The sequence below is a fragment of the Drosophila hydei genome, unplaced genomic scaffold, assembly GCF_003285905.1.
Source record: "Drosophila hydei strain 15085-1641.00,03,60 unplaced genomic scaffold, DhydRS2 tig00000001-arrow-pilon, whole genome shotgun sequence".
Classification (NCBI taxonomy): Eukaryota; Metazoa; Arthropoda; class Insecta; order Diptera; family Drosophilidae; genus Drosophila; species Drosophila hydei.
In genome coordinates this window covers 8,372,629-8,399,772 of record NW_022045643.1, presented here as the reverse complement: position 1 = coordinate 8,399,772, position 27,144 = coordinate 8,372,629, and the positions used below count along the sequence as shown (strand labels likewise).

Sequence of the window (27,144 nt, the reverse complement as noted above, 5' to 3'; positions counted from 1 at the left end):
GTAACAGTTGAAAGACTTGCCCATCCACTAGTTTCTCTCCCTTTTGACTGGCAGCCTTTATCAATTACAAAGCTCCCCGCCAACTACGACCCGCAAAGGGTTGCTAAACGTGCTTAAAAACCACAAATTGGATTACTCTAGCAACAATTAGGGCTAAAGAGTAGCTCAAAGGTTTGACTGATAAATCAGCAGCTGCTTCAACAATCAAAGTGCAAATAAGAAACATTTTTTAATACACTAATGCCAAGTGTTTCAGTTTTTAAGCCTATTAGACGTGGCACAGCAGCTAACAAACCAGGAAGAAAAATAGAAAAAGAGTTGCAGTTTTAATTACTCGGATACAAAATCCATTAAAAATTGAAAATGCTGCGAAGCGGCTCAGAGTGCAAGGTGTTTGCACAGCTTCCCCAATGGGCAACGAAACTCAAGTGGCAAAGCTGTCATGAAGCAGGACAATGGAGAGAATAAGAAAAATATGAAGATACAAATGCTGAGAAGCAGAGCACTGAGACACTGTCTGACTGTCTGTCAGTTTTGAGGCGCAACTAATGAGCGGCAAGAGTAGAAGTGGCAAAATCTGGGAACTTAAGCCCGATGCCATGGCCGAGCACCTTGCTCGAAGCGAATGCGTCTCAAGTCAAGTCAACCGGGTCCGGCAGCAGCAACACTTATTTTAATGAGAAATTCTAATTTCGCCAATAATACAAAAGACCCTCGACAGCAGGGAAAAATGCGCCCGATATTTGTACTAGAGCTGCAACTGCTCTGTGATTGCTTTTCGCCACTCGCACTCGCCCGTGACGAAAACAAAGCGCCTCAGCCCCAACCCAGCTCGAGCAAATAGCACAAAAAAGACGCAAAAATTCTTAGCATTTTGCTAGGCTGCAATCAAATGAGACTTGAAGGTGCTTGGGGCTGGCAATAGGCATTACAGCTACTTGATTTGAGGGTAAGTCTCGAGTCAATGCCTGGCCAGCAAACGGAAAATATGGCCAGGCTTTCTTTTGGTCTGCTCTGAGTTTTGGCTTTCGGTCAGTTTGCAAATTTATGCAAAACTCAATCAAAATTACAGGAAATTAATATGCAAACGTCATGTGTGCAGGACATGAAATACTCGTATTTACCAAAGTCGGCAGTTTAATTAAACTAAATTCCCTCGAGCCGAGACAACATGTCCGCAGAGCATAATAAAACATTTGACAACTTGTCAATGGGCCAATGAACGAAGCTGGCGAAAAATCTCAAGCAAATCAACTTAAGGCGTCTAATCTTTGGCGACAAACAAAACATGCCAAACAAATAAATGAATGAATGCAAATGAAGGCCGAAAACACATAAAATTACTTTAAATTGTAATAGCCATGAATGTTTTCTTACAATTGGCTGTCAGAAATCAAAGACGTTGCTTGCAAAAAACTGGGCGAAACTCTGGAATAAAGTTGTCATTTAAATGCTAAGCTCTATGAATATATCTACACACGCACACACACACACACACACATAGAGTCGATACAATACATGGCCAAACAATGCTTGGAATTTCTTGTATTAAAATCGAAATTGCTTGAACAACCCCTCAGACATGCTCTGTAGCTGCGTCGGCTGCTGAATATTTGGCTATGCTGCCCTTACAGCTGTCAACATGTTTAATTGAAACTGACACTCAGTGTCATTTTATGGCCATTGCCATGCGTTACCTTAACTGTAACTGTAACTGTAACTGTAACTGTAATTCGAGTCTTGGGCCGAGTCTTGGCTTGATTATTGCACCACATTCCTATCGACCTGGCCGGCATTTGGGTTGGGTTTGGGGTTGGGCTTGTGAGGCCGAGTTGTATATTAGTTAAATTTATGGTTGACAATGTTGCCCATGTATGTGTGTGTGTGTGTGTATAGGCATGTGTGCTTTGACTGAGGCTTATTTGATTTGCAAGGCACTTGATAATAGATGAGCACACGCGATATAAGTGGCATGAATAGAGCGTATTCGGAAACAATTAGAATGTTGTATGAGTGAACTAAGTAGACATCTTTGACTCTACTAAATGACAATATGCGCTTTTTTTCAATGCTTAGCTGAACTAAGAGAATGTTTTTTTTTTCTTAATTTCTCTTGTTTTCCTTTGAAAAATATTAGCAATAATAATATGCTCACTCCACTTGAGTTGCACTTATCTTTGATTATTACAATAAATAGTCTATGACATAATAGTATTATAACTTCTTTAATCTGTGTATTCAAGCATTAACGCCCACCTGCTGAAGACTTTAGCATGACTACAGGAGTAATTGAGTAATTGACGAGCAGCATCAACATGAAGCCATCGAGTTTAGGAGCAGAAGTAAATCATAGCCTGTGGACAGTAGGCAATAGATACAAGTTATTATATAAAAATGCTGAACAAAAGGAGCTCACTGCCGCATCAACTGCTGTAGCTCAAATATTTGCATATTTCCCAACTCAGATCGGCACAGCATAAAGATGGCTGTAGCTCACTTATCGCAGTAGAGCATCAGCATCAGCAACTCAAGCCATGGTTATTGACTGCTCACATCTCCACTATCAACAGTTACTCAATATACTAAGCATATGTTAATTGTTTTTATGAATACATTGGGCCTTCTATACCTATATATTCTATACCTTCATGCAATTATTAATAGCTAGCAGAAGATGCTTTGGCTCATAAAAAATGTTCATGTGCAGCAGTTTCTTTTACAAAATTCAGGGGATTTGCTAGTCGAGCAATACCAACTGAAAGATGTAAAAACAAGTTTGTAAATCTGTTTCTACTTCTCTAAATTTTATAAGATTACACAAGCATTTTTTCTCAGCAGGCTCATCTGGACTATCCTCACTTATTTAACTTTAACTTCTGCTTTTAAGATATCTCAGTAATCTTTTAGTTACTCAGCTTTATGCATGATTTATATTGCGCACTGCTCATTTAAAAAAATAAATATAAATTTTATAAAACATTTATATCTACTATACATATTTAATTAGCAACAATTTGCTCTCTTAAGTCATATCCAAAATACCCCAAATATTATCCACACATATATATAATTTTGCTTCAACTTTTCACTACTATTATTTCGCACACATCTTGAGAAATACTTTAGTTAATATTTTTTTATATTTGTTTTATGTGCTTTTCAAAGAAAACTGCTTACGCTATGTTTGTTTTGCTCGGTCGAATGGGCTCAAGTGCTGAGCACTTGGACTCTGGCAAGTAATTTACAACAATTTTGGTTTTTTTTTTGTAATTTTGAGGGTGGTTGTCGAGCACTTGATGTCATTTTAACGCCACTGATTTCTATTATTTGCCCAAAATATCAGCGTAATTCCTTTGACAAATCAATTGGCAAATGCCACTCGATGGAGCCACAGAAGGCTAAGAGCTCGTTCCGTGACACCCGATGGCCGATGACACCTCGCTGCAAGAGCTGTTTGCTCAACTCCTTGAGTCTCAATAGGTTCTGCCGGAGTGTTAAACTTGACACTTGTTGGCGCAACAGATCAAAAGCGACCAAAACTGTGCGTGCTGCAATCAAATACTTATAGATAGAGAGAGAGGGAGGGAGGGAGGGAAAGAGAGAGAGAGAGAGGGAGAGGGAGAGGGAGGTCTATATGTTGATAAGAAATGCAATCAGTTTTAAATAAACATATTACGAATGCCAAGCTATGCAAAGTAGACGTCGGTCTAAGCCACAAGGGAGTACAGATGCCAGAGGAATTGCTTATGCTAAACACACAGAAAAATGCTGTTATATAGGGTAAGAAGTTACGTCTAAAGGTAGCTGAAAACACCTGGCAACATGTGGCATGTAAACTTGATTGCTTGGCAAGCTGTGTTTGTCTTCAAGCCTCTTATATGGATAAACAATTTGCTCTATTCATATTTTCAATATTTGATTTTAGCTTCAACTCTTTCTCACTTTGAAAGCTTCCAATTATAGGAATCACAGTTGGCATCTCATATCCCTAACATAAAAGGTATGAACTCACTTGCTGCCTGGAATAGATTTCAATATTACAATCTCTTCCATTTGAGCTAACTAAATTAATGATGGATCTAAATGAGCGCGTGCAGCAGAATTTGCCTGCCCCGTTGGCGGCGTGGCAGGCACTGTTGCTCTGGCACAATTGGCGCAAGACGGGGCTGCTGTTCATTATGGTGTTGACGCTGCTGCTGGACATGGCCACTAATCCGGTCATCAGCGTGGTAAGCGTAGCAGGTGCTATAACCATATCGCTGACCATTTCCTACTCCTGCTACGTGTGGGGCATGCGGAAGCTGCGCAAGAGCTGTGTCGTGGAGCATCCGCTGAAGCAATATCTCGAAATGGACGTCACCATTTCAGCGAAGACAACCGAGCAGCTGGCTCATATGTTAGTCTCAAAGCTAAATCCAATACTCTTGCGCTGCCGATCCCTGTTCCTCGTCGAGGATATGCTTGATTCGCTCAAATTGTTGCTGATCTTCTGCGGTCTCAACATTGTGGGCGACTATATCAACGGAATGACTCTCCTATTAGTGGGTAAGAGAACGACTATTTGGCACCAATGAAACATCCGTCAACTCGCATCTCTTGCAGTTTTCTTGCTGCTCTTCACCTTGCCCAAGCTGTACGTGTGGAAGAGGAAGACCATCAACAGCCGTCTTGAACAATTGCAACTATTGAAGGCCCAGCTGTTGACTTCCAAGGCCAAGATCTCTGCCGTCCCAACTGTTGCAGTGGATCCCCAAGTTGTCGAAACAGACCTGAAGAAGCTCAATTACGCAGAGAACGATATGGACAATGACAATGAACAATACGTTACTTACGAACAGACTAGTACGCCGGACTGCACATCAGACTACAACTGGCAGGAGAAGAACATCCCCAACGAGGGTGTTCAGCATACAAAGCAGCTCTAATTAATTGTTTAATAGTTAAGCGTTTCTTTACCTGAGGATCTCTATACGTAGATGAACGAAATAAACTTAAATTCTACGTGAAAGCCTCAACACTGCCGTCTCACAATTCATTACAAAACGGGGGGAAATATAGGATGTAGACCATAGCACATAGAACAGAGAATAGAGAAGATGGAATATAGTATATAGAACATTGCTCATAGAATATATAATATAGAATATGAATATAGAACATAGAGCATAGAACATGGAATATGGAGTATAGAACATAGAGCACAAAAAATAGTACATAGAAAATGGAACATTGAACATAGACAATAGAACATTGAACATAGACAATAGAACATTGAACATGGAACGTGGAACGTGGAACATGAATCAAAACACAAGGAGCATGAAACAGAGAATGGTATGTGAACAAAACATACGGAACATGTAACATGGAACATGTAACATGTAACATGTAACATGTAACATGTAACATGGAACATGGAACATGAAACATGAAACATGAAACATGAAACATGAAACATAAAACATGATACATGATACATGAAACATGAAACATGAAACATGAAACATGAAACATGAAACATGAAACATGAAACATGAAACATGAAACATGGAACATAGAACATGGAACATGAAACATGAAACATGAAGCATGAAACATGAAACATGAAACATGAAACATGAAACATGAAACATGAAACATGAAACATGAAACATGAAACATGAAACATGAAACATGAAACATGAAACATGAAACATGAAACATGAAACATGAAACATGAAACATGAAACATGAAACATGAAACATGAAACATGAAACATGAAACATGAAACATGAAACATGAAACATGAAACATGAAACATGAAACATGAAACATGAAACATGAAACATGAAACATGAAACATGAAACATGGAGCAGGAAACAGGAAACAGGGAATATGGAATATGGAATTTGGAATATGAAATATAGATTATGGAATATGGAAAAGGGAACATGGAATATGAAATATGGAATATGGAATATGGAAATGTGGAATATGGAATATGTAATATGTAATGTAATCCATGAAATATGGTATATGGAATATATAAAATAGAATATAGAATATTGAATATGGAATATAAATTATATAATATAGAGACAATGGAAGCTTTCTTTAAACTTCTATCGCAGTTCTCAACTTTCTCATAAAATGCTGTTGATTTTGACACCTTTTCCGCCTTTTATCACACTTAATGTCAAACAAAGCCAAGAAACTGCACTGAACTGAACTCAAACACACAAAAATATATCCGACTGGCAGCCAATCACAATTAATAGTAAAACGGGCAGCTTCAAGCAAATCATAAATTCTGCATTGCGCGACAAATGTCAGAAACCTTTTCACACATTTTGAATTATCTGGCAGAGCAGAGCGGGCAGTGGTAGCTGCTGTCGGCACTATGAATAACATTTATATTTGTTACACATTCCCAAAAAACTTTCAAGATACTTTTATGTTGGCGACGATGCGTTTTTATGCGTCAACGTCAAATTTGCCGGCTGGTCTGTCGCCCAGCATGTCGTAAATGTGCTGCGAAAGGGTCGTCCCTTTATCGATGCAGTGCAGCGCAAATTTGAAATCGTATGCAAAACGCCATTAAAACTATATACACATACATACATCGGCTATATATGTGCACGTGCATATCGTGGCAAGTGCCAAGCCACAGGGTCTATAAAGCGCAAGCCGTTAAAATGCTGACGAGCAGTATATTCTAGGTCCAAGAGAGGTAATTAGTTTTTTGGCCCATGTCTGTGGGCCACATAAAAGATGTCTCGTTACAGCCACGCCCAGCCGCCTCTTGTAAGCCATTAAAGCCTGCAACCAGTCGAGCAATTCATCAATCGGTTAGCAGCGGCAGCGGCAGCAGCTTCGGCTTCGGCTAGGACTTGGCGCCATTCGCATTTCGTATCAAAATGGGAATTTGTTTAGTTTTTATTACAGCGCGTAAATGTCATAAAAATCGTCTTCTTGTTTTTTTTTGTAAAATGCATATATGTTTTTATGGTTTAGCGCTTTTAAGGTAATTGCATTAGATTTATTTGCGCACTTGATGATATTTTACATTAACAAAGTTTAGTTTCTTTGGAGGAATGGCAGAGGCAATGGTGCATGGAGTGGAGATGGGCTCTGTATGCTGCTGAGCACCCAAATTTGTTGTCTATTTACAGAAATTTCTATGTACTAATGGTATATAAATAACACTAATGTATAGCCATATAGAAGATTCAGAGTATTGTGAAACATGTGTATTGAAAGTATGGAAGTTTTTGCTTTCCAAATATACTGCATCTTTCATACTGCATCTCTGCCTCTATACAGACAGAAAGAGGGAGAGAAAGAGAGAAAATACACTAAAAAAAACATAAGTATTCTAAATATAGAAATAAAAAGATAGGGCGTCGCTTATTCCTACATTAAGTAAAAGTATTTTTGTAGGAAATGCTCGACTAGGAAATACCCAGAGCTCTGTTGTTGGTTGCAAGTTTTCTTGCTGCTATGCTAATAATTTATAATTCATGTCTTAAGACATACATACTTCCAAAATATTCTATAGATTAAGCTGTCTAGCTTAAGGAAAAATCTAATTTTGATGCTGCTTAAGAACAGGAGGTAGATTCCCATCATTTCTCAATAAATTTTACTCGCAGAGATATGAATAGAACCAGAGAGAGTGAGAGAAAGAGTAATTCCAAATCTGAATGACTTTGCAGTCGCATTCATTAATGTGGAAAATTACATATGCAAATCCCAAATAATTATCAAGAGTTGCTCTTATGATACAGCCACTTGTTCGCCGAGCTTAAATGCAAATAAAAAAATTGCGTTAATTTTTCATGCAGCGGCAAGTTGAAGTTGCCTTCATTTATCAGCGTTGTCAGCGAGTCAAAGTTGCCAGAATTTGAATATAATTTCAAAACGATGACAAAAGCTCTTTTCTCATTCTGAGTAATTATGCACACATGTGTGGGTGGTGGGAGGTGCGTTACGTAGTGCAAAAGACGTAACGTAGATTAAAAAACATTAACACTTGCTTACAAATCAGTCAAGATAAATTGTGGCATCATTAGTCATTAGCTGTTTGTATATGAAAAGGTCTGCTCCTTACTCCAACCCCCCAAAGGGCTGGCTCTCAAATGGGAATCATGTGTGCTTGCTGTTTGCTATAGCCAACCAATTTTTCACGAACAATGGGTTGAGGGGTTGAAAAGGAGGAAACCCCGACGACATTTTCCAGCCATAAGACACCAGGCATTCATATGCTAATTCTGCGGCTTCTTTTGTTAACTGAAAATTATTTATTGCAAGTCATTAGCTCTAGCTGGTGACGCGCAAGTACAGCTTAGCTTAATAGATCTAGCATTTAGTTACACTCAAGAGCTCATCAAAGGCTGGGCAACTGTCAAGCAATTGTCGCCTTTGTAGATCGGGCTATGAGTCAAGTTCCTGTCGTTAAATTGATAAGCAAATAAGATAGTCGCTTACAATATTCAAGATTTTATGTCGAATATCATTAAGCAGAACATTTTTAATAGTTAATTATTTTCCTGATTATTATAAACAGATAGCAGATAGATAGATAGTCTAGCTCTTGACACATGCGAAGGTGACCATATGGTCACATAAGTATGGTTTTATATCCATTTTAAACGATTTCTTGAGCAGGTTATATATTTTATTACATATTAAATATATTTTATCCACCGGGAACTGTGTAAAGAATTATGAATAAAATTTCAAAGACTCGAAAGAATTAGAAATAACTTTTTAAGGACTCTAACTCCCTTAAGACCCGAGATTAATGATTTCATAGTAACAGATTGACAAAGACCTGGACAAACAAAGCTCGATTCATTCAATTTTTCATTAATACCAGACATAAAAATACTTTCTAAATATAATTTTCTAGTACATCACAAGTATAAATTCCACAAAAAACTAAATATTTTATCTATATTTTAAAGTAAAAAATAAAAAGGCAACTTCAAACCTAATCTCATTCAGCTAAGCTCACATTAGATTAAATGCTTATAGAACAAGAAAGAATAAGCCTTAGAAAATCCTTTAATGTGGCTAATTGAAGCTGACATCCATTAAGCAGCCAGAACCCAGAACAGATTTGCCAAACACAAGATTTATGGTGTGCCAAAATACATTTCTGTTACAAAGATTTTAGTTTTATTTGAATTCCGGACGGACAGTCGAGTCTCTGGAAGGATGTGCCGAAAGTTCATTAATTATGATTGGAGACAGTTGTACAATTAATAAACGAAGCCAGCTCGTAGCTCGTAGCCAAGGCTCGCTGTGGTCAATTGGGGTTCCCCGATTGGGGGTTGACTCTGCGTATGAGTCTTTGCTCTACTCAGGAAGTTCAGTTTTTCTCTGCTTCTGTTTGTTTTGCTTGGCGCTTTGCGATTATGATCGGACTTTGATTTATGGTCTTATGTGCAAATTTATTGCCTTTAATTGTGTGCACGTCGCTTACTTAAGCTGAGCCGCACTCTCTCCTACTCGCTCTCATTCACCCGCTGAAGTGGTGTTAGCAAATTGAAAAAAACTGTGATAAGAAAATAATCGCAAGATTTAGTGGGTCGATCAACAAAATTTATACGTTGTAACCATGCGAAATGGATAAAAATATTGAAGTAAAGTTAACTTTGAGTATGAAACTGCTAAGCAGATTGTTGTCAAACTATATGTACTTTAACAGAGTATGATCTAGCAGCTGATATGATGATTAGATACTATAAACTAGAACTAGGCTTATATCAGCTACTGTCAAGACTGTTTTCTTCTTTGTTAACAGACCTCATCATATTTTTGACATTATTAAAACATATTTATAAGTCATCATGATATTCGAAAGAGTATTCATAATAGAGAGCATGGAACTGGACATGGGAGGGAGAGTGTAGAGCAACTGTTTAGAAAATACATAAAATTTTCATTCAAAAACTCATTGAATAGAAAATCTTTTATATATTTTTGCTATTTAGATTAAATATAAATTTAAATTTCATTCATATCCACATTTTATTTGTTACTAAATGCTAAATGTGAGACCACAGCCTTTAGTATTCCTCGCTGAGCTATAGTTAGAACAAGACAGAGACAGACAGAGTGTAAGAGAGAGAGAGACAGAAAAGAACTCTGTTCTACAAGAAACTAGAAGTAATACCAAATTGAAGGACTTGGCTTCTAAAGCCTTGGGAAAGCTATAGCCTAAATCTTTTTCACTAACTCTGATAAAATGTTGTTGTCCTATATATATATTCTGTAGAAAATATATTCTGTATCTGTTCACAATTTGATGAGCTTCAGATATAAATCCTTTTACAAAATTACATTTCTCAGCTCCACATAGTCAAATTGATAGACACATGCAGATATGTTAAGAGAAACAAACCCCTTGAGCCAATTTCGGTAATCGTAAGCCTTAATTAACATTCAAAATAAACAAATGAGTGTGCGGCTAAAGCCAACAAAAACCACGAGCCAACCCCAATGAGAGGCCTGGCAAACACCTCTAAATGCAAGACGAAAGAAAACCATAAATCTATTTTGAAATGCAAGAGGCAAGGACAGGGGCAGGGGCTGAGACTGGGCCGTCAGACAGTTTGCTGTTTGCATTGGGCGAAACGCAAATGGCCGGCAGCAAAGTGCATGGAAATGTTGAATGGTTGGGCGACTTAAGTTGCATCAACTGCAGCAGCAGCAGCAGCAGCAGCAGCTGAGGGTCAGCTTTCTGGCTGGCCAAAAAGGAGCTGCCAAAACAAATCTACTTGCTGTCAAAGTTGTTGCACCTATGCGTAAGTCAAGGCACCCCCAGCGTCGCCTTTCAATTAATGCATAATTCTCCAATGTCATGGCTGGGATGCTGCTTTGTTGCTTTCATCTGGCGGCTGTAGTCGAGTTTGGGGTTGATTTTACTTAACGCCTCGCCTCAGCACTTAACTTCCGTTTCCTGTTACTTTGCCAACGGCGATGCAGCCATTTAGAAGGGTTGGGACTTCGGCTGGGAGTTAAGGCATTTGCAACTAATTGAAAGTGCAATGTGATGCTGCCGAATGCAATTAATGCCTTCAAGCTGCAGACACAGGACTTTATGCCTTTGATTTGTATTGCCATTCCATGACGAGATGAAAACAAAAAAAAAAAGGAAAGACAAACTTGCTGCACGAACTTCCGCTGGAGTCGGCTCATGGCAGGAATGAGCACGAAAGCAAATACGACTCCGCATAGAAACATATATGTAGAGACACCAAGAAACCCACGGACAACTAAGAAAATGTTATGCAAAGCTTACTAAAGCATAAAAGGCACTCTATCAGCGCGTGGAGTGGGTTCAGGTGCTTGCGTTTGGGCAAAACAATAAATTGCTTTTTAAACACTTACAACTTACACGTTGCAGGGTGTCAAGTGCATTTTGGTCTGCTTACCAGGCTGCCACGCTTGGCTTAGCTTGGCTCGCTAGCTAACTGACAACTTTCTAAGAATAACTGCAAAGCGATTTGCATATTTTGAGAGCGTGGAGCAAGCGATGCCAACTTTATCGCACTCAATGCAGCCAACACACACACACGCACACACACACATGCACTCAATTGCCATCTCTTACTCGTAAATCTTGGCCAGAAACTTTGGCAGACACGAAAATTTATTTATAAACACAACAAGTCGAAACACTTGAGTAATGCAACTTGTGTAGCTGTCATAGCAATGGCAAACGGAGCGCAGTGAGCTCAAAGCCAACAACTTCATAAGGGGCACATGTCATGCCCTCTTTACTTTCAATAACTCCTTCCTCGAAGCCCCAGCCAGTTGGCCAACGAAGAAAGCGTTTAATAGTCAAAGTCTTTGTTTATCAAATGCCTTGAATATATAACAACCATTATTAGTTTCGATAAGCTAGTGCGCATTCTATTCTCTTCAGAGTCATTTATTCTATCTGTCAAGTAAACTAGTTTAGGACACATTCAGATATAATTCATCAACCTAGTTTACCCACGACAAGGAGCCGAACATAACACGAACTCCACTTTTTATACTGATCAAAAATGTAAACATTTACCCAAAAGGGTCAAACACGTCTCGAACATTACGCTTTTTTCTACAAATTTAAACATTAACAATACAGTTCACCACAGTTGCATAAAAATCAACCAGAAACTAAATATTATTCATAATACAAAAACAACATCCGTCTCCTACAACGGATCTAATATGCCCTGCTCATCAAAGTAAGGCAAGATCGCTTTGAGCGTCTCTATTACGCGCTCGTTGGCGAAGAGCTCGCGGCGTTTGGCTAGTATAGACTCCGAGCTCAGGAAAGTGTCTACGGTAAAGTCCTCGGCTGCATCCTTGGATGCACAGCAGATGGGCAGCTCACAGACGACGGCATAGTAGGCATAGAAGAGACATTGCTGCATTTCTTCGGCCAGTTGCTCGTAGCTTAACGTGCTGCCGGGGTAGTTCAAGGCAGTGAGCGTCTGACAGAGGCTTTGGTAGTAATGCTTCAGCAGATCCTCGCGGTGCTGCAGCAGCACATCCAGTTGCAAGCTGGTGTACAGGAAGAATTGTACGTCGACTGCGGCGCTGCCAATAAAACAGTTTTGGAAATCCACCTGAGAGGCAAACAAAGTGAATTACAATTTATGAATTCCTTGCCAAGTCTCCGATACTCACAATTATGGCCTTTTTCTGTTCAGCATTGATCATCAGATTGTTTAGCCAGAGGTCTCCATGTACTATGACAGGCATTGCCGTATTCTTGGAGTTGACCACAGTTTTAATGCGCGTTTCATACTCAGAGGGAAGCTGAGCCCGCATTTTGGCTGCTATGGCTGCCATGCCCGGCAGCTCAGCCACCACCTCTGCTCCGAAGGCCGTGCCATTCACGACAATGACCTGGGCAAAGGGATCACCCAAGCCGTCGACATAGTGGGAGGGCGACAGTTTAGCCACTAGCTCCGGCTGCTCGTGCAGCAGCATCATCGAAGCAGCATGAAACTGTGCCAATTTGTGCACACAAACCTGAGCATCCTCTAAGTTCAAGCCTTTTCGGCGATTCATTGACGCATATCCTAGTGCGCAGAGATCCTCCAACAGGTAAATCTCTTTGGATGTTTCACGTTCCGCAAAAAAGCATCTGAAAATACTATGAAATGAGCCAATGTATAATAAAACTGATGAAGCTCACTTACTCAGCGTTCAGCTTGTGCTCTTCCAGCGAAGTCTTTTCCAATATCTGTGCCATGGCCGGCAATATCTCCTGGAACATTACTTTCTCATTGGATCCCACCTCGGCCACAATAGGCAGCAAATCCTTCAGGACATAATTGCCTTGCTCTAACGGAGCATTTTCATTTTTGCGATATTCCACTTTTATCCGATAGATGACGCTGCAAAAGTTTTCGCCACGCTGTGTAATTGGTTCACTTTGAAAGCTCTCCACACGCAAGCTTTCGCTTTTGTACGCCAACGCCAAAGCTTTTTGTATATAGTCGGCATCGTGATTTGTTGAGGTAGCCGCTTCGGCCGCTGTCTTCTCCACAGTTGGTTCCATGTTTTTATTCGATTGCTGCCCTCGTATGCGTCCGTCCGCGGCGAGTGTTTCCGAAATACTAGCGCTCAAACTTTTGCGGCATTATGAAATTCACTACTTCCCTTTCAATTGAGCGACCTGAGCTTACCCACGCTTATCAGTTACGCCATTAGTTGTTTTAACACACATATATTTCACAAAATTACTGAAAACATTTTATAGCGCTCTTATACTCTGCGAGAGAACAATACTCGTTTTCCATCGATAACAGCCAAGTGAAACAATATTAATGATAAGGGTTAATGCAACTAATGCTTACTTGAAACTAATCTTTTTATCGTACTCAATCAGTTAACATAAACTATTCACACAAAGGGGAACAAACGTTCAAAGTTCAACTAGTCTATGTTTCAAAGCGGAACAGCCCATAAGTCGGTATTGACAATGATATATTAGCGCATGTGTACCTAGAATTAACAGGTTCACATATTTCTATTGAACTTTGCCAACCAGATAGAACAGTTCGATGTCGAACTCGAAGATTAGATACCCGGCCAGACGCATGAAAAGACGCAAAACATGATGTATTCATGTATTTACTTATCAGGCATTTTTCATTGAAGTTCGATAATATAAAAGATTATACAAATATAAAGAGTATAGCGAAAATATTATAATTGTATCAAATTATAAACCCGTCTGTAAGCATATGGCATTAGCTTCGCATAACGCATATCATAAATGGTATAGACGAGAGAATTCTAAATACCCTGAAACCAAATCGAATTCATATTTTAAATATTTGTGTGACTAAATTTGCCTTACTAAAAGGCCAAAACGTGACTAAAAATTTATATTGCATGAAAAACTATAAGTACATATGTGTGTATATATATATTTATATATGTATGTACTTACCTTTACAGAATATTCAGTAGATCAATCAAATACTCTGCACGCTATTTATTTGTACAGGCTAATTTCAAACATAGGTTTCCATGTTTCCAAACAATGACACAAAAACACAATTTTAAAGAGCATTACAGCCTTAATTACATTTGATCATCTTATATTTCAAAATAATAATCGAATTTCCATGGCGCTAACGCGATTGCCATATAATATATTTATCGATATATTCGGCTTTATTTATATTACACAAACAGCTGATCGGCAATTTACCAAATAGACGCACTACACGAAATTCGGTAATTTGAAGCCTATTTGACGTAAACATTTCACACTAATACACTTTATATATCTTTGGATGCATAGAAACACTTTGTATACTTTATATAACACTTAAAACTACAAATAAACAAATATTTGTGCACCATACGCACAAATGCCGCGCAGACTGCAAAGCAAGCAAAATAAACCAGTTTTGTATACGGTAACATTGATAAGGGCAGCGATATATCGATAAATTTAGCACGCTTATCGGCATGTGCGTACGGAATACATTTTGCAACACTATATCAATTAACCTCAAATCATCGCCAAATCCCAGCTCGTTGAATTTGTTAATAACCGACATTAATTCTATAGTTGACTTCTGTGGCCGCATTTGGCCTGCGGCAGTGCCGAGCGGCATTCAACAATGCCAGCCAAGAGAGCGTCAACAACAGCACAACCAGCTGTCACAGCCAGCACAACAGCGACAGCAGCTCCACTGAGTAACATGTCCAACGGAATGTCGCGGCTAACGCCAGCTAGAGATTTGACCCTGGGCGGACGCGGTGCAAGCACTGCTAACAAGAAAGTGTTTGCGCCCAATTTAAATGCGGTACGCAACAAAAATATGTGAGTAGTTCATGGTAAGGGCAAATCAAGCACTGAAACTTATGGCATAAAGTCTTCAACAGTAATGTAAAGACGTCCAAGGACTTTACCCAGCCTCGAGGCGGACGCCGTGGTGCTCGTGGCGCTGGTGGTGCAACTCGTGGACGTGGCGCTGGCAGTGGCAACTCCACACTCATTCAAACGACGGGCGTTTTCTCAGAAGGCGCTGGCGCCGTGCACATACGAAAATCCTCGGGCGGTGGTGGTTCATCCTATGCGCGTGGTGGCGACGAAGTGACTTTATCGCGAAAGCGCAAAGATGATAAAACGCAGGATCAGCGTGTGCGGGAGTTAATAGGTAGCGATACCAGTGAAGACGACGAATCCGCCGAAGAGGAAAGCGAGCTTGATAAGACTGAATTGAACTTCAACCCGGTGATGCTCAAGGAAGGTTAGTGTCGAAGAGATATCGAATGGCCTAAAACATCTAATAACAAATTAAACATTCCTTATGCAGGACTCTGGAACAGCCAGAAACTCAACATAAAACAGGAAGCAGTAGCCATACCAAAGGAAAATTTGGATGCATCGGGTAAGTGCACATTTTAAAGCAAATTTTCAAACTTCTTCTTATATTGCCTTTTGTAGACGCTGTAGCTGTGGCACAGCATTTGCAGAGCCTGCACGTGGGTATGCAGGCTGCTCCGGAAGAGCCACCCGCACAATACGGGCGCTATCCACGCAGTATTGCCGCCTTTCTCGAAGCGCCTCAGTCGCAGCTGTTTATCATGCAACTGCCTAATGTTCTGCCCTGCGTGGCAGATGAAGGTGAAGATGCACCGCCAGCAGCCCCAGAGCAACCAGCAACGAGTGCTGCCACAGATCAGCCCAACAGTCCACTGCCCCCTACGGCTGCTGGAGGTACGCCTAAGCCCAGTCTATTAGCACAGCTGGAGGAGGGTCAAATTGGCAAGATATTACGTTATCGTTCCGGCCGTGTTAAACTGCAGCTGGGCGACACGCATTTCGATTTAGATTTAGGCTTGGATTCAGGATTTTTGCAGGTAGATCGCAGATCACTTTAACGCTAAGTTTTTATAATAACTTTGCCTGTTGTAGGAGCTCATGTCCATCAGCAGCAATCGAGAGCAAAGGAGCGGCAACATGATTAATCTTGGTCCCATCCAGGCCAAGCTCAAGGCAACGCCCGACTGGGAGCATCTATTCAAGCAGCTGGAGACGGCTGCCAGGCTACCAAAATCCGCAACGTCTACCTTGCCCACAGCAGCAACTGGAGCCGCTGCTACGTAGCACTCACTAAACTTTACGGAAAAATCCATTTTAGATTTAGTTTAGTTTAGGAGCATGTAATAATTCTTGTAAATAGGGCGTATAAGTCGTAAGTTATTTAACAGCATATTGATTACCGAGTAAACTCTATTTTTATATGTAACGAAACAAATATTTAGTTCTAGTTGCTTGACGGCTGCGTGCTACGCCCCTTGATCATGTTGCCCGCCAAGTCGATGGCAAAGTTGTGATCCACGGGGTTGGCCAAAGCCGTTTCGATTGCCGCATCCAGATTTTCACGTGTGATGAATGACTTCGACTGTTCGATTTCGAAGCGTACACGCTCGTCGGCGCGCTCACGTCGCTCCTCCTCACGCACTCTGCGCGCATCGAGGCGCTCCTGTACGTAGGCCACTTTCTCCTCGCGCTCCTTGGCCAAACGCTTTTCTCGTTCGATGGCTATTTTGGCGTTCCATGCAGCGTTTATCTCAACGCAGCGCTGGAACTCTGCTTCCTCCTGCTCGGGCGTAAGCACTATGTGATCCGCTGTCGATGTCTCCTGCTGTCGCACAACCTCTTCCCGCAAATATTGACGCACTGAGCGCAACTGGGTTCTGTATGGTAATAATTAACGCTAGACATGGATGTTTTTCCTCTGATTTATAAAACTCACTTGTAGTGATTGTGCAGCCGCATCAGCTCCGTGCGCTCTTCTTCGCTCTGCTTCTTGCGCTCTGGCACGCGGAATAGTTTGCTCTTGGCCACCGGCAACCAACGCGGCTTGCGGCGCCACCTGACAAACTCCAATGCAAAGTTATTGCTGCCAGTTTTGGCAGCCGCCACAGTTGACTGATTGAACAATTGGCAACCTGCGCGCAGCATATTTTCTTTTAGAAATCTAACTTTTATATTTCTGTGTTGTTACGGCATCAAACCACGTTCGATAGTCTGATATAAACTATCGATAGTTCTGATACTCAGTACTAATTAAAACCAATGAGAGACGGGTATAGTGTGTTCACAATTTTATAAATAAAAATAATATATTACAATTTATAATTAACTGTAATATAAAAATAACTATATAATATAACAAAACAGATGTTCTTAATAATAACAGGGTATCTTCAAGTCAACACTTTTGATATCAGGCATACTTCATTTCTAGTGTTATCGGAAATGACGAATAGTAATCGACAGAATGTCATCAAAGGAACCATGGCAACATTCCGAAAACAAGTTGCTTTTGAATTTTCAATCAATTCGAAATTCTACATTTAAAGACCGAATTGAATATAAAAAAATAAAGCTAACAACATGGACAAGCCACAGCTCATTGAACATTTGCACGAGTCCGTGAACTACACGGTGTATGATACAAAATGGATACCGCTATCAGCCAAATTTGTGGTGCTTGGCTCCAAGCCTAATAGCCATGGAATTTTGGACATTTACGAGCTGAACGAAGATAAGTTAGAGAAAGTCAAGTCTGTGGAAAAGAAGGCGGCTTTCAAGTGTGGCACCTTCGGAGCCTCCTCGCTGCGCAACCGGCACATGGCAATTGGCGACTTTGAGGGACGGCTTCAAGTGCTGTGAGTAGAAGAATATTTGATCTATCATACATATAAGTATATTCCTTTCTCATACAGAGATCTGGAGCATCCTGACCTAGCTGTATATAATGTAAAGGCGCACAGTGGCATTATAAACTGCATCGACGCAATTGGCGGCACACAGCTGGAGTGTGGAGCACCGGAAATCGTGACTGGTAGTCGAGATGGATCTATCAAAGTGTGGGACATACGCCAGGGCCAAGATCCTGTTGTGGACATATCGCCGCCCTCGCAGATGGGTGATGGAATCAACAGAAGCAATCTCCGACGCGACTGCTGGGCGATTGCGTTTGGCAACACATACAACGAGGAAGAACGTCTCATTGCAGCTGGCTACGACAATGGGGATTTGAAGCTTTTTGACCTGCGGGCCATGGGCGTGCGCTGGGAGGCCACCATTAGGAATGGCATCTGCGGCCTGGAGTTTGATCGACGAGACATACCCATGAACAAGCTGGCGGTGACAACATTAGAAGGTGGTCTCCTAGTCTATGACATGCGCACACAGCATCCTACTAAGGGATTCAGTTACGTGGAGGAACGCAATGCGGGTCGCAGCGTAGGCACCAATGGAGTCATCACTGGCCCTAAAGCCACAGTCTGGACTGTTCGCCATGTACCGCAAAATCGGGACGTATTCTTGACTGGCGGCGGAACCGGCTCTATACGCCTCTGGAAATACGAGTACCCCGATCGACGCGTTCTCGAGGACGCCGATGGCAACAAAGAAGGCGTTGCTGGTAAGCTTCAAATGGTCAGTGCTGTAACTCTCAGCTCGCAACCTGTGCACAGCTTCGACTGGCATCCAGACAAGCTGGGCCTGGCCGTTGCCGGCGCCTTCGATCAGAGCGTACGCGTGCTTATCACTACAAAGTTGAATACGCTTTAGATTATAGAATATTAAATATATTTTAAGATGCTTTAATAAACGTTTTACATATGTACAATGAGTCGACTGATTAGTTGCGTTGCATGCGCTGCTGCACGATATTGGTGAGCTCTGTGAGCTGCTGCTCCAGTTGCTGCATTTGGTCTGCCTGTTCTTTGGGCACCTCTACCAGGCTGGCACGCTTCAACGCATTGATGCAGGAGGTGGCCGCCAGGCGACTGGAATTCAGCTGAGATGTTATCATCGCCTCACTTTCGTCCTCGGCATGCTCCTTGATGGCAGCCACCGACAGCTCAGCCACCTCCAGGCAAAGACTGAGCGCCTTCTTAGCATGCGCCGACTTTGTCTCCCAGTTGAGCTGCTTGGCAGTGTAGGCGCGATATGATTTGACCAAACGCTCGGCCTTCTTTAGAGGCGTCGCTGCCACCAAAGCGGCCAATTCCCAGACCATAGGATCATTGCCATGCTGAACGCACTGCTGACCCAGCAGCTGAGTAATGCGACGCTGCAGAGAACTGGACATGGCTTGCGATGAACAGTCGGACTGCATTTGCCTAGCAATACCATAGACAATGCGCGTGAGCACCTCCTCATCCAGGAAATGCTGCTTGAGTTCGCCGAGTCGCTGATACGCACGCATGGCATCCTCCCAGTGACTGGTGTCCACCGAGACGAGCATATAGTTCTCCCACACCTTCCAGTTATTGTAGTTGCACTTGAGTGCCTCTCCCAGCAGACGATGTGCCCGCTGCTTGTCGCCCAGCTTGATAAGCGCCTTGGCTAGATTGTTCCACGATTCAAATCCATTTGGCTCCAGGTGCGTGTAGCCCAAATACCATTTAACAGCCGAATCCCAGCGCTCCAACTGAATGGCACAGTAGCCGCAACGCAGCAGAATCGACTCTTGCAACGCATTGATCTCCAGCGACAATTCGTAGTGGCCGATGGCCTGTGCGAAGTCCGCACGCCTATAGAAATAGTTGCCCCAATAGGCCTGCGCCTTGCCACTGGTTTGCTTGGAGTGCAGCCACGCCTGCTCGTAGCACTGTGGATCATCGACTGCATCACCCAACAAACAGTAAAGTAACACAGTGGGCTGCTTCTCCAGCTCCTGGCGTATTATCTCTGCTGCCTTGTGGCGCAGCTCTAAGCTGGTATAGCACTCGATGACTTGTTGCCAGGCATGAATTTGCAAGCAAACATCCAGCGCAGTCTTGGTCATGCCTAGTGAGCGCAACAGATCAACCAATTGCAGCTGCACCTGCCACTTGGGCTGCAGAAACGAGGCAAAGCCATAGGAGAGCCTTGTACGCAGCGTGTGCTTCTCTGCGTTGTCCAACAGTTTAACACACTCCTCGCACTGTTTCCAGCTACGCTCTACAGTACGTCGCTGACCGGATTCCTGATGACAGTTCAACAGGAGTGCAGCTTGACGCACCTGCAGCGGTCCATGTTCCTGATAGAGCAAAGTCTGCGTATACGGCTCCAGCTGCTCATCTGCCAGACGATCCTTAGGCTGCGATCGCTTCAGTTGCTTGCTAGAAGCAAAATAATTATGCTAGTCATGGTTAAAGAGTATATACCAGATCGATTCGTACTCACACCTTGGCCAGCACAAGAGCTTGCAACACGCTGGGCAGGGTCATCACCTCGTTGTCCTTGGGCTCGGTGAAGCGTATACGCTCCAGGCGCGTGTCATCCTCGAGGAGCAGCAAGTGCGGCAAGCTGGTTTCTGCATTGCTTAGCTGCGCTGTAGGCAAGGTCTGCTCCGTCGATTGCTGTTCCACTTTCAAACAGAGTTGAGGCAGTGGCTTCTGCTGAAACTTGGTGCGCACCCCGAGCAGACCCTCAACTTTTAGGTCCACCTGCAGATGCGCACAGAGCTCATCCAGCACCTGATCTGCCAAATCGGAGCGATGGAATTGCAAATAGCCATTGGCTAATTCAAGAAGCAGCAGAGCCTGCAGCTCCAGCTGAGCAAAGGCTGATAAATGGGGACGCAGCTCAGCAGCTGCCAGCTTGAACTCCTCGTACAGGGCGCTCGCTAAGTCGTCCAGGATATGCTGATGCAGACAGACTACACGCAGACGCCACCAGCAAAGCAGCTGCAAGGCAATTGAATGGATTAGCGAGGTTAAGAGTATAGCCTAAGTAGAGATACCTTCGACGTGGGCTGCGCAGCGCTTAAAGTTTTAAGGATTTGCTTTGCTATAAGCAACAATTGTGCAGTCTTTACATTGGGGTTCAGTTCCTCACCGCTTGCCTTCAGCTGCTCCTGTGCCACGCTCTGCTCCAGACTCAAGTCTTTGAGCATTTCTGTGCAGGCTGCCAACTTATCGAATGGTCCAGTAAAATTGTTTTGCACAAAGGCAAAAATCAATAGTAAGAAGTCATTTAGCAGTTGTGTTGCCTGCTCGGTGCCCTGTAGCTCATACTGGCCGTTATCTTGCCAGCGTTTTATTATTATCTGGAGTTCGTCCACTGTCCACAGTTCTTGGCTGCTCCATAGCTTTCGAAGTCGCTCATCAGCCGGCAAAGCTGTGGAGTATTTGTTTTCTTTCATATTGACCAAGCTATTTATTTAACTTTATTACTTACCCTCAACATGCTGTGCATCATTAAAATTGCACAGAAAATATTCGCTAAACGTTTCTTCTAGCATTTTAACATGGAATGTGATCGCTGTGCAATAATTTAGCGTCCCACGTGCGCGTGAATGTTTAGCCAACTAATTCGCAACTGGTAGCAATTGCTATGTGTGTTGACACAAATTTAAATTCAAAGAATTATTTAAAGTCGTAAGAGATTCACTTTATTAAGTGACAATCGATGAATTCAAACAAATAGCACAAATTAAACACTGACTAAATGCTAAATCCGGCAATTGCAATAATTTAGGGTTATCGATAACTCTCGATGAACTGTCTGCGAGAAAGTGGCGGTTGGGAGATAGGCCTGAAGTAATCGAAATAAATTCATTTTACATATTGACAATGTTAAAATTGAGTTAATCTAAAAAACATATACTTTTGCTTGGTGAATGTCCTTTCTCTTTAATCTACTTATCTATATATATTACTTATCAACTTTACTACTTTCATTTTGTTGGTATTATTATTTTCATTTACTTAACATTGGGCACACTGGTAAATTTAAATTTTGTCGTTATTTAACTTTTTTTGAAAGTTGCAAATATAAGATATTTCATATATATTTTTTTTGTTTTCAGCTGTATAGAAATATAAAATGTACGATTACGTAGGGAGTAAAATTATTTAAACACATTGATATTAATTTTATCATTAATATCGTTTTTTACAGTCGCCTGTTTTATACTTCCTTTGTGTCGTAAAACAAGACTCAAATCTTTATCTAGAAAGTTACTATGAGCCAACACCTGATATAACATTATTGTTTGAAATTTATTTTTATTATCGATAAATGTTCATATTTCTTAACGAAAATAATGCATCAATAAGAACTTACACTTAACGAAAACCTATCGATTAACGCTAATACGTGTGAAAGTAGAGTATTTGTAGTTTACGTATTTTTATTTTATATCCTAATAAGCTTACAGAAGTGTTATTTTTAAATGTTCAATCGCTTATCGTATTCTTAGACAATTTGCATAATTGCATGCAAGTTCACATTTCAATTAAACCGTCTGGCGGCGTCTGCTGCTGATAAAAATAAAATTTCGAATTTCGCAAATATCCCAAAAGGCACATGAGACACATAAATTGCATATATAATTGTTATGTATACACACACACAGACAGAGGGAGGGTATACCTGTGGCTTAATTGCTTTTATATCTCCCTTAACTTACAAATATGCACATACACAGACACATACATATATCTCATAATAATGTGCATGTGTGTGCGTGCACATTTACACTTACACGAAGAAAGCCAAAAAGCTTTTTGCAATTTTTTTACGTCGTAGCCGGCCGTAGCTTCTAAATTTAAATTTCACGGTCAAGGTCGCGTTTGCACCCGCTGCCAACGTCGCTGTCGACGCCGTCGCGTCGTTAAACGATGAGCTCGAAATATATTATATCCAGAGATAATGCACAACTGTGGGTTCTGTTCTAATTGCAATTGAATTGTTTTCGGAATGATTTTAAATCTATACTTATTTTTATCAAATTTATGATATATTTTCCATTTAGCAAATGTTTTTTATTTAGGTTTCTTAGCCGATTTCGTTATGCAGCTGCATGCAATCAAAATTCAAATTTGTTAAATACACCACAGCTGCAGAGCTTTTGACTGTGCGCTCGTCTCTTTACGTTGCTCTTATGTTTGTTGAAGCTTTCGTTTGCGCTGCTTAAGTGCTCTGCTCTTTGCTTGTGCTCGGCCGCTCTTCTACCTCTCTCTCTCTTACGTTTGTTTTCTTGGACCCCATTGCCGGCGGCTCTTATCATTTCGCTCGCGTTGCACGCCGGTTTCAAGTGCTCTCATTAACACCATATCGGCGCATGCAACTGAAGTTGAACTGCGTCAGCGACACTTGGCTTCAGCATGGGCTACGACCCAAAGCTAAGCTGCAGCTGTTGCTCCACTAAGCAAACCTATATGTGAGTGTGCGTAAGTATGTGTTTGCATGTAAATAGATATGCAAATTTATTAGCATGCGCCTCTGTTCAAATGAGTCATATTATTTATAAGAATGAAATGTTGACAAATTTCTGAGAAATAGTATAACAAAACATAAAATTGAATGTAATTTATTTTTAGCTTCAATTTCGTATATTTCATGCATTTTCGCTTGCAATTATAAGTGAATTACATTAGTCTAATTAGAACAGGTAATTAGTTAATAATTTAAATATAACCACATAGATTTAGTATATAATTACACAGCTTAGTTTTAATAATAATGCTAGTTTGTATTTATTTTTAGATTGTATTTATTCATAAAGTAATTATTCTCTAATATAATGTTTATAATTTAAATATCCAATTTTTCATTATCTGAAACAATAATAATAAGACTTACATTTAAGTTAAAATTGAAACTTAAAAATAATATATAAAAATTTGAATTGATATATTTATATTTTTGATTTTTTAAATTGAAATTAATATTTTTAGTTTTAATCAAAAATGCATGATTTTAATAAATATTCATTGAATACATTTAGTTAATTAATTATTGAAGTTAAGATTTTTTAAATTGAAATTAATCTTTTTAAATATAATCCAAAATGTTTTATTTTAATAAATATTTATTGAATATATTAGTTAATTAATTATTAGTCAGTAATAAATACTTCATTTATTTTATTTCCTAAATTAATAATTAAATAAAAAAATGTTTAAAAAATAATTTATTTATAAAATATAGTAATAATAAAATATTTATACATATTTATATATTTATTTTTATTATTTTATGTATTAATTACATTTATATAGTTAACATTATTTTATTATACTTTATTTATTTATATTTTACATTTTTTATATATATTTATATACTATTATTTGTTATAATTATTATAATTTATATTTATGTTGATAGTTTATTTAAGAATTGACTATTTTATATACCCTTTGACTGCATCTTTTGAATATTTATTTAAATGAACGTTTGTTAAATATTAATTAATAACTTAATAAATTTATCAAAATTTGATCTTGTTTTTGTTGTTTTTTAAGCTTTTTGCTTTGGTTAACTTCCTAATTTGCATCTTGTTTAAATTGCAAATTATATTTTTAATAATTATTTGACTAAGCGAAACCAGTTTGTTAATTCATTTTAAACATTTACTGACTCACATTTCACATTTGATAATATATTAGTATTAAATTTATATATATACTTATATATATATATATATATATATATATATGTATATATATATATATATATTTATATATATTTGTATATATGTTTGTGGTTTTTTTGTCAAGGTCTCGCAGGCAATAAATGAACAAATAAATATACTTTTAATAACTAATTTAATTACTGGGACAAACTGCGAAGCTGCCAGTCGCCAGTTATTTACAACACCTGTTCATTTTATATATATAATTTATATAACGTATATATATATATATATATATATATGTATATTACTTTTTTATTGCCTATTTTCTGCGCCGCCGCAACACTCTCACATTTTCTTAGCCCACTTTACGCCAAGTCCCGCTACGAAAAGCCAAATTGATGTCAGCAGAGCCAACGGCAGACGCAAAGGTAGAGGCAGCAGCAGCAGCAGATGCAGAGGCAGCTGAACGCAGACGCAGCAGCTGCAACAGAGGCAGCATTTCCATTTTCACTTTCGCGTGCCGCAACTTTCACAGCTGAGCCACTCGCCTCCTTTCCCATTTGCCAGCTTTGTCTCACATTCCACACGCTGAGGCGCCACAACTCAATTTTGGTTTCGGTTTCATTTTCGCTTGCCGCTTGATGAGCAACACAAAAACTAAACAAATTTAATTAGAATAAAAACAGAAAATCGATATTTTTAAATTAAATTAAATTAATTAAATTCAATTAAAAAATGTGAATATATTAATTAAAAATTAAATATTCCAACATCAAATCATGTATATAAAATAGTACAAAATATATCTGGCAGATGCTTGATTAGCTCAGGCATTGTATGAGGTCTAGGTATTGGTAGAAGCTGGATGGAGATCCATTTGAGAGTGCACCTGAGGGATTAACAGTTAGAAAAGTAGTAGGCATATAGATATAATATTTATAGGAAATACTTGTAAAACTAAAATCAAGTCTTGATTAAGAAAGTATTGTAGAGAATCAAATGCTTAGCATAGATCGATGAGGAATTGATTGACGTTCTCCTATCGCATCCCTTTGTGAATTGATGACATTCGCCCTCAAAGGTCTTAGCGATTATAGTTCCCAATCGGATCGAGTTAATCACATTTCTAATATGTTTTTCCGTTCAATTGCCTAAATGCGTCTAAATATGGGCAGCGCATGCTAAAAAGTTCTATTGAAATTAATTCACTTCGCACTTAATTATTCAAATGCTCACACGCGAGAGGAGCTGAAGAGCAGGGCAGGAGAGGAGCAGAGGGGGCAGAGCAGCACGCCGGCAGCAGCGGAGCTGAGGAGCAGAATGAGAAGACGCTGACCTTGGGCCGTTTTGGCTACGCCTCTGCTGCTATCGCTGTCGCTGCCTCAGTCGCTGCCTCAGTCTCAGTCGCTGCCGCTGCCTACGTTGGCGATCAAATAACGCGTTGGGCAGCAGAAAGCAAATGCCAAAATATGATCATAAATTCGAAAAGCTCGTACATCTACTCGTATTACCCAGAACAACAGATTTATAGCTTATATAATAATTAAACACATACATATGCACGCCTATGCATATGTATTGCTTATGTGTATGTATTCAAACAGTTTTCAAAAATAGTTTTTGTTTTGAATAAATAGAAAAACAAAATAGTTGCACAAAGTGCGCAGTTTGATTTTGGAATAGCTTCTAAGCTTCTAGGTTCTAGACTCTTATAGGAGTGACATCACGTGCCATAGCATCAGATCACAACTAGCTGAGCTTTGCTCTCAATGAAATGCTTATCTTTCTGGAATTCCTTACATAAAAAACTGTGTTCATAAAAATAGTAGTGCAGCACTACAAAAAAAAAAAACATATGAGAAGATACTTTTTCCATTGAAGAATTTTAAAAATCTCAACTTTTAGTTTAGAGTAGAATGCAATAAAGAGAATTACGAACAAGTTTCGGAAATTTCAGTCAGAAATCATTTGTTTTTGATTATTTTAGGCAACTCCTTTGAAAATCGATAATTATTAAAATTTTAATCAAATTGATTTGTGCACTACTATTTCAATGAACACAACTATATATCCCTCAGATGCATAAGTCTATACATTTATCTTGCTTTAAGGCATTTGGATCCAGCACTAGCTTAGTTCTTTCTGTTCATTTTCTGAAGTTATTTGAACTTCAATCAAGTTTCTCGCTTGTGACTTCTGCAAACTTCCGATTAACTATGAAATTTCACACTCACATAATACTTCCAGCTGCGTACACCTCT

At 39.9% G+C, this 27,144-nt stretch overlaps 6 protein-coding genes across 6 annotated transcripts; 3 read left to right on the top strand and 3 right to left on the bottom strand.

The window, feature by feature from the left end:
- Window positions 1-3,940: 3,940 nt before the first annotated feature.
- Window positions 3,941-5,096, top strand: LOC111599273 (reticulon-1-A-like). The gene is made up of 2 exons (XM_023314872.2): window positions 3,941-4,545; window positions 4,603-5,096. Exons 1-2 carry the CDS (start codon window positions 4,071-4,073, stop codon window positions 4,923-4,925), a joined length of 798 nt encoding a protein of 265 aa, XP_023170640.2. The 5' UTR covers window positions 3,941-4,070; the 3' UTR covers window positions 4,926-5,096.
- A 6,762-nt stretch (window positions 5,097-11,858) lies between these two features.
- On the bottom strand, window positions 11,859-13,733 carry LOC111599266. Its single transcript, XM_023314864.2, has 3 exons — window positions 13,187-13,733; window positions 12,669-13,131; window positions 11,859-12,607 (listed from the first exon to the last, which is right to left on the bottom strand). The coding sequence occupies exons 1-3, from the start codon at window positions 13,546-13,548 to the stop codon at window positions 12,191-12,193; spliced, it is 1,242 nt and encodes a 413-aa protein (XP_023170632.2). The 5' UTR covers window positions 13,549-13,733; the 3' UTR covers window positions 11,859-12,190.
- A 1,247-nt stretch (window positions 13,734-14,980) lies between these two features.
- On the top strand, window positions 14,981-16,636 carry LOC111599271 (DNA-directed RNA polymerase III subunit RPC4). The gene is made up of 5 exons (XM_023314870.1): window positions 14,981-15,330; window positions 15,393-15,760; window positions 15,827-15,901; window positions 15,958-16,373; window positions 16,429-16,636. Exons 1-5 carry the CDS (start codon window positions 15,128-15,130, stop codon window positions 16,618-16,620), a joined length of 1,254 nt encoding a protein of 417 aa, XP_023170638.1. The 5' UTR covers window positions 14,981-15,127; the 3' UTR covers window positions 16,621-16,636.
- Window positions 16,637-16,763: 127 nt separating this feature from the next.
- Window positions 16,764-17,562, bottom strand: LOC111599275 (probable 28S ribosomal protein S26, mitochondrial). Its single transcript, XM_023314873.2, has 2 exons — window positions 17,273-17,562; window positions 16,764-17,213 (listed from the first exon to the last, which is right to left on the bottom strand). The coding sequence occupies exons 1-2, from the start codon at window positions 17,479-17,481 to the stop codon at window positions 16,781-16,783; spliced, it is 642 nt and encodes a 213-aa protein (XP_023170641.2). The 5' UTR covers window positions 17,482-17,562; the 3' UTR covers window positions 16,764-16,780.
- Window positions 17,563-17,806: 244 nt separating this feature from the next.
- Window positions 17,807-19,116, top strand: LOC111599255 (WD repeat-containing protein 92). The gene is made up of 2 exons (XM_023314854.2): window positions 17,807-18,191; window positions 18,249-19,116. The coding sequence occupies exons 1-2, from the start codon at window positions 17,917-17,919 to the stop codon at window positions 19,099-19,101; spliced, it is 1,128 nt and encodes a 375-aa protein (XP_023170622.1). The 5' UTR covers window positions 17,807-17,916; the 3' UTR covers window positions 19,102-19,116.
- Window positions 19,117-19,135: 19 nt separating this feature from the next.
- On the bottom strand, window positions 19,136-22,021 carry LOC111599254 (tetratricopeptide repeat protein 27). Its single transcript, XM_023314853.2, has 4 exons — window positions 21,700-22,021; window positions 21,263-21,639; window positions 20,704-21,206; window positions 19,136-20,639 (listed from the first exon to the last, which is right to left on the bottom strand). The coding sequence occupies exons 1-4, from the start codon at window positions 21,761-21,763 to the stop codon at window positions 19,172-19,174; spliced, it is 2,412 nt and encodes an 803-aa protein (XP_023170621.1). The 5' UTR covers window positions 21,764-22,021; the 3' UTR covers window positions 19,136-19,171.
- Window positions 22,022-27,144: the final 5,123 nt, after the last annotated feature.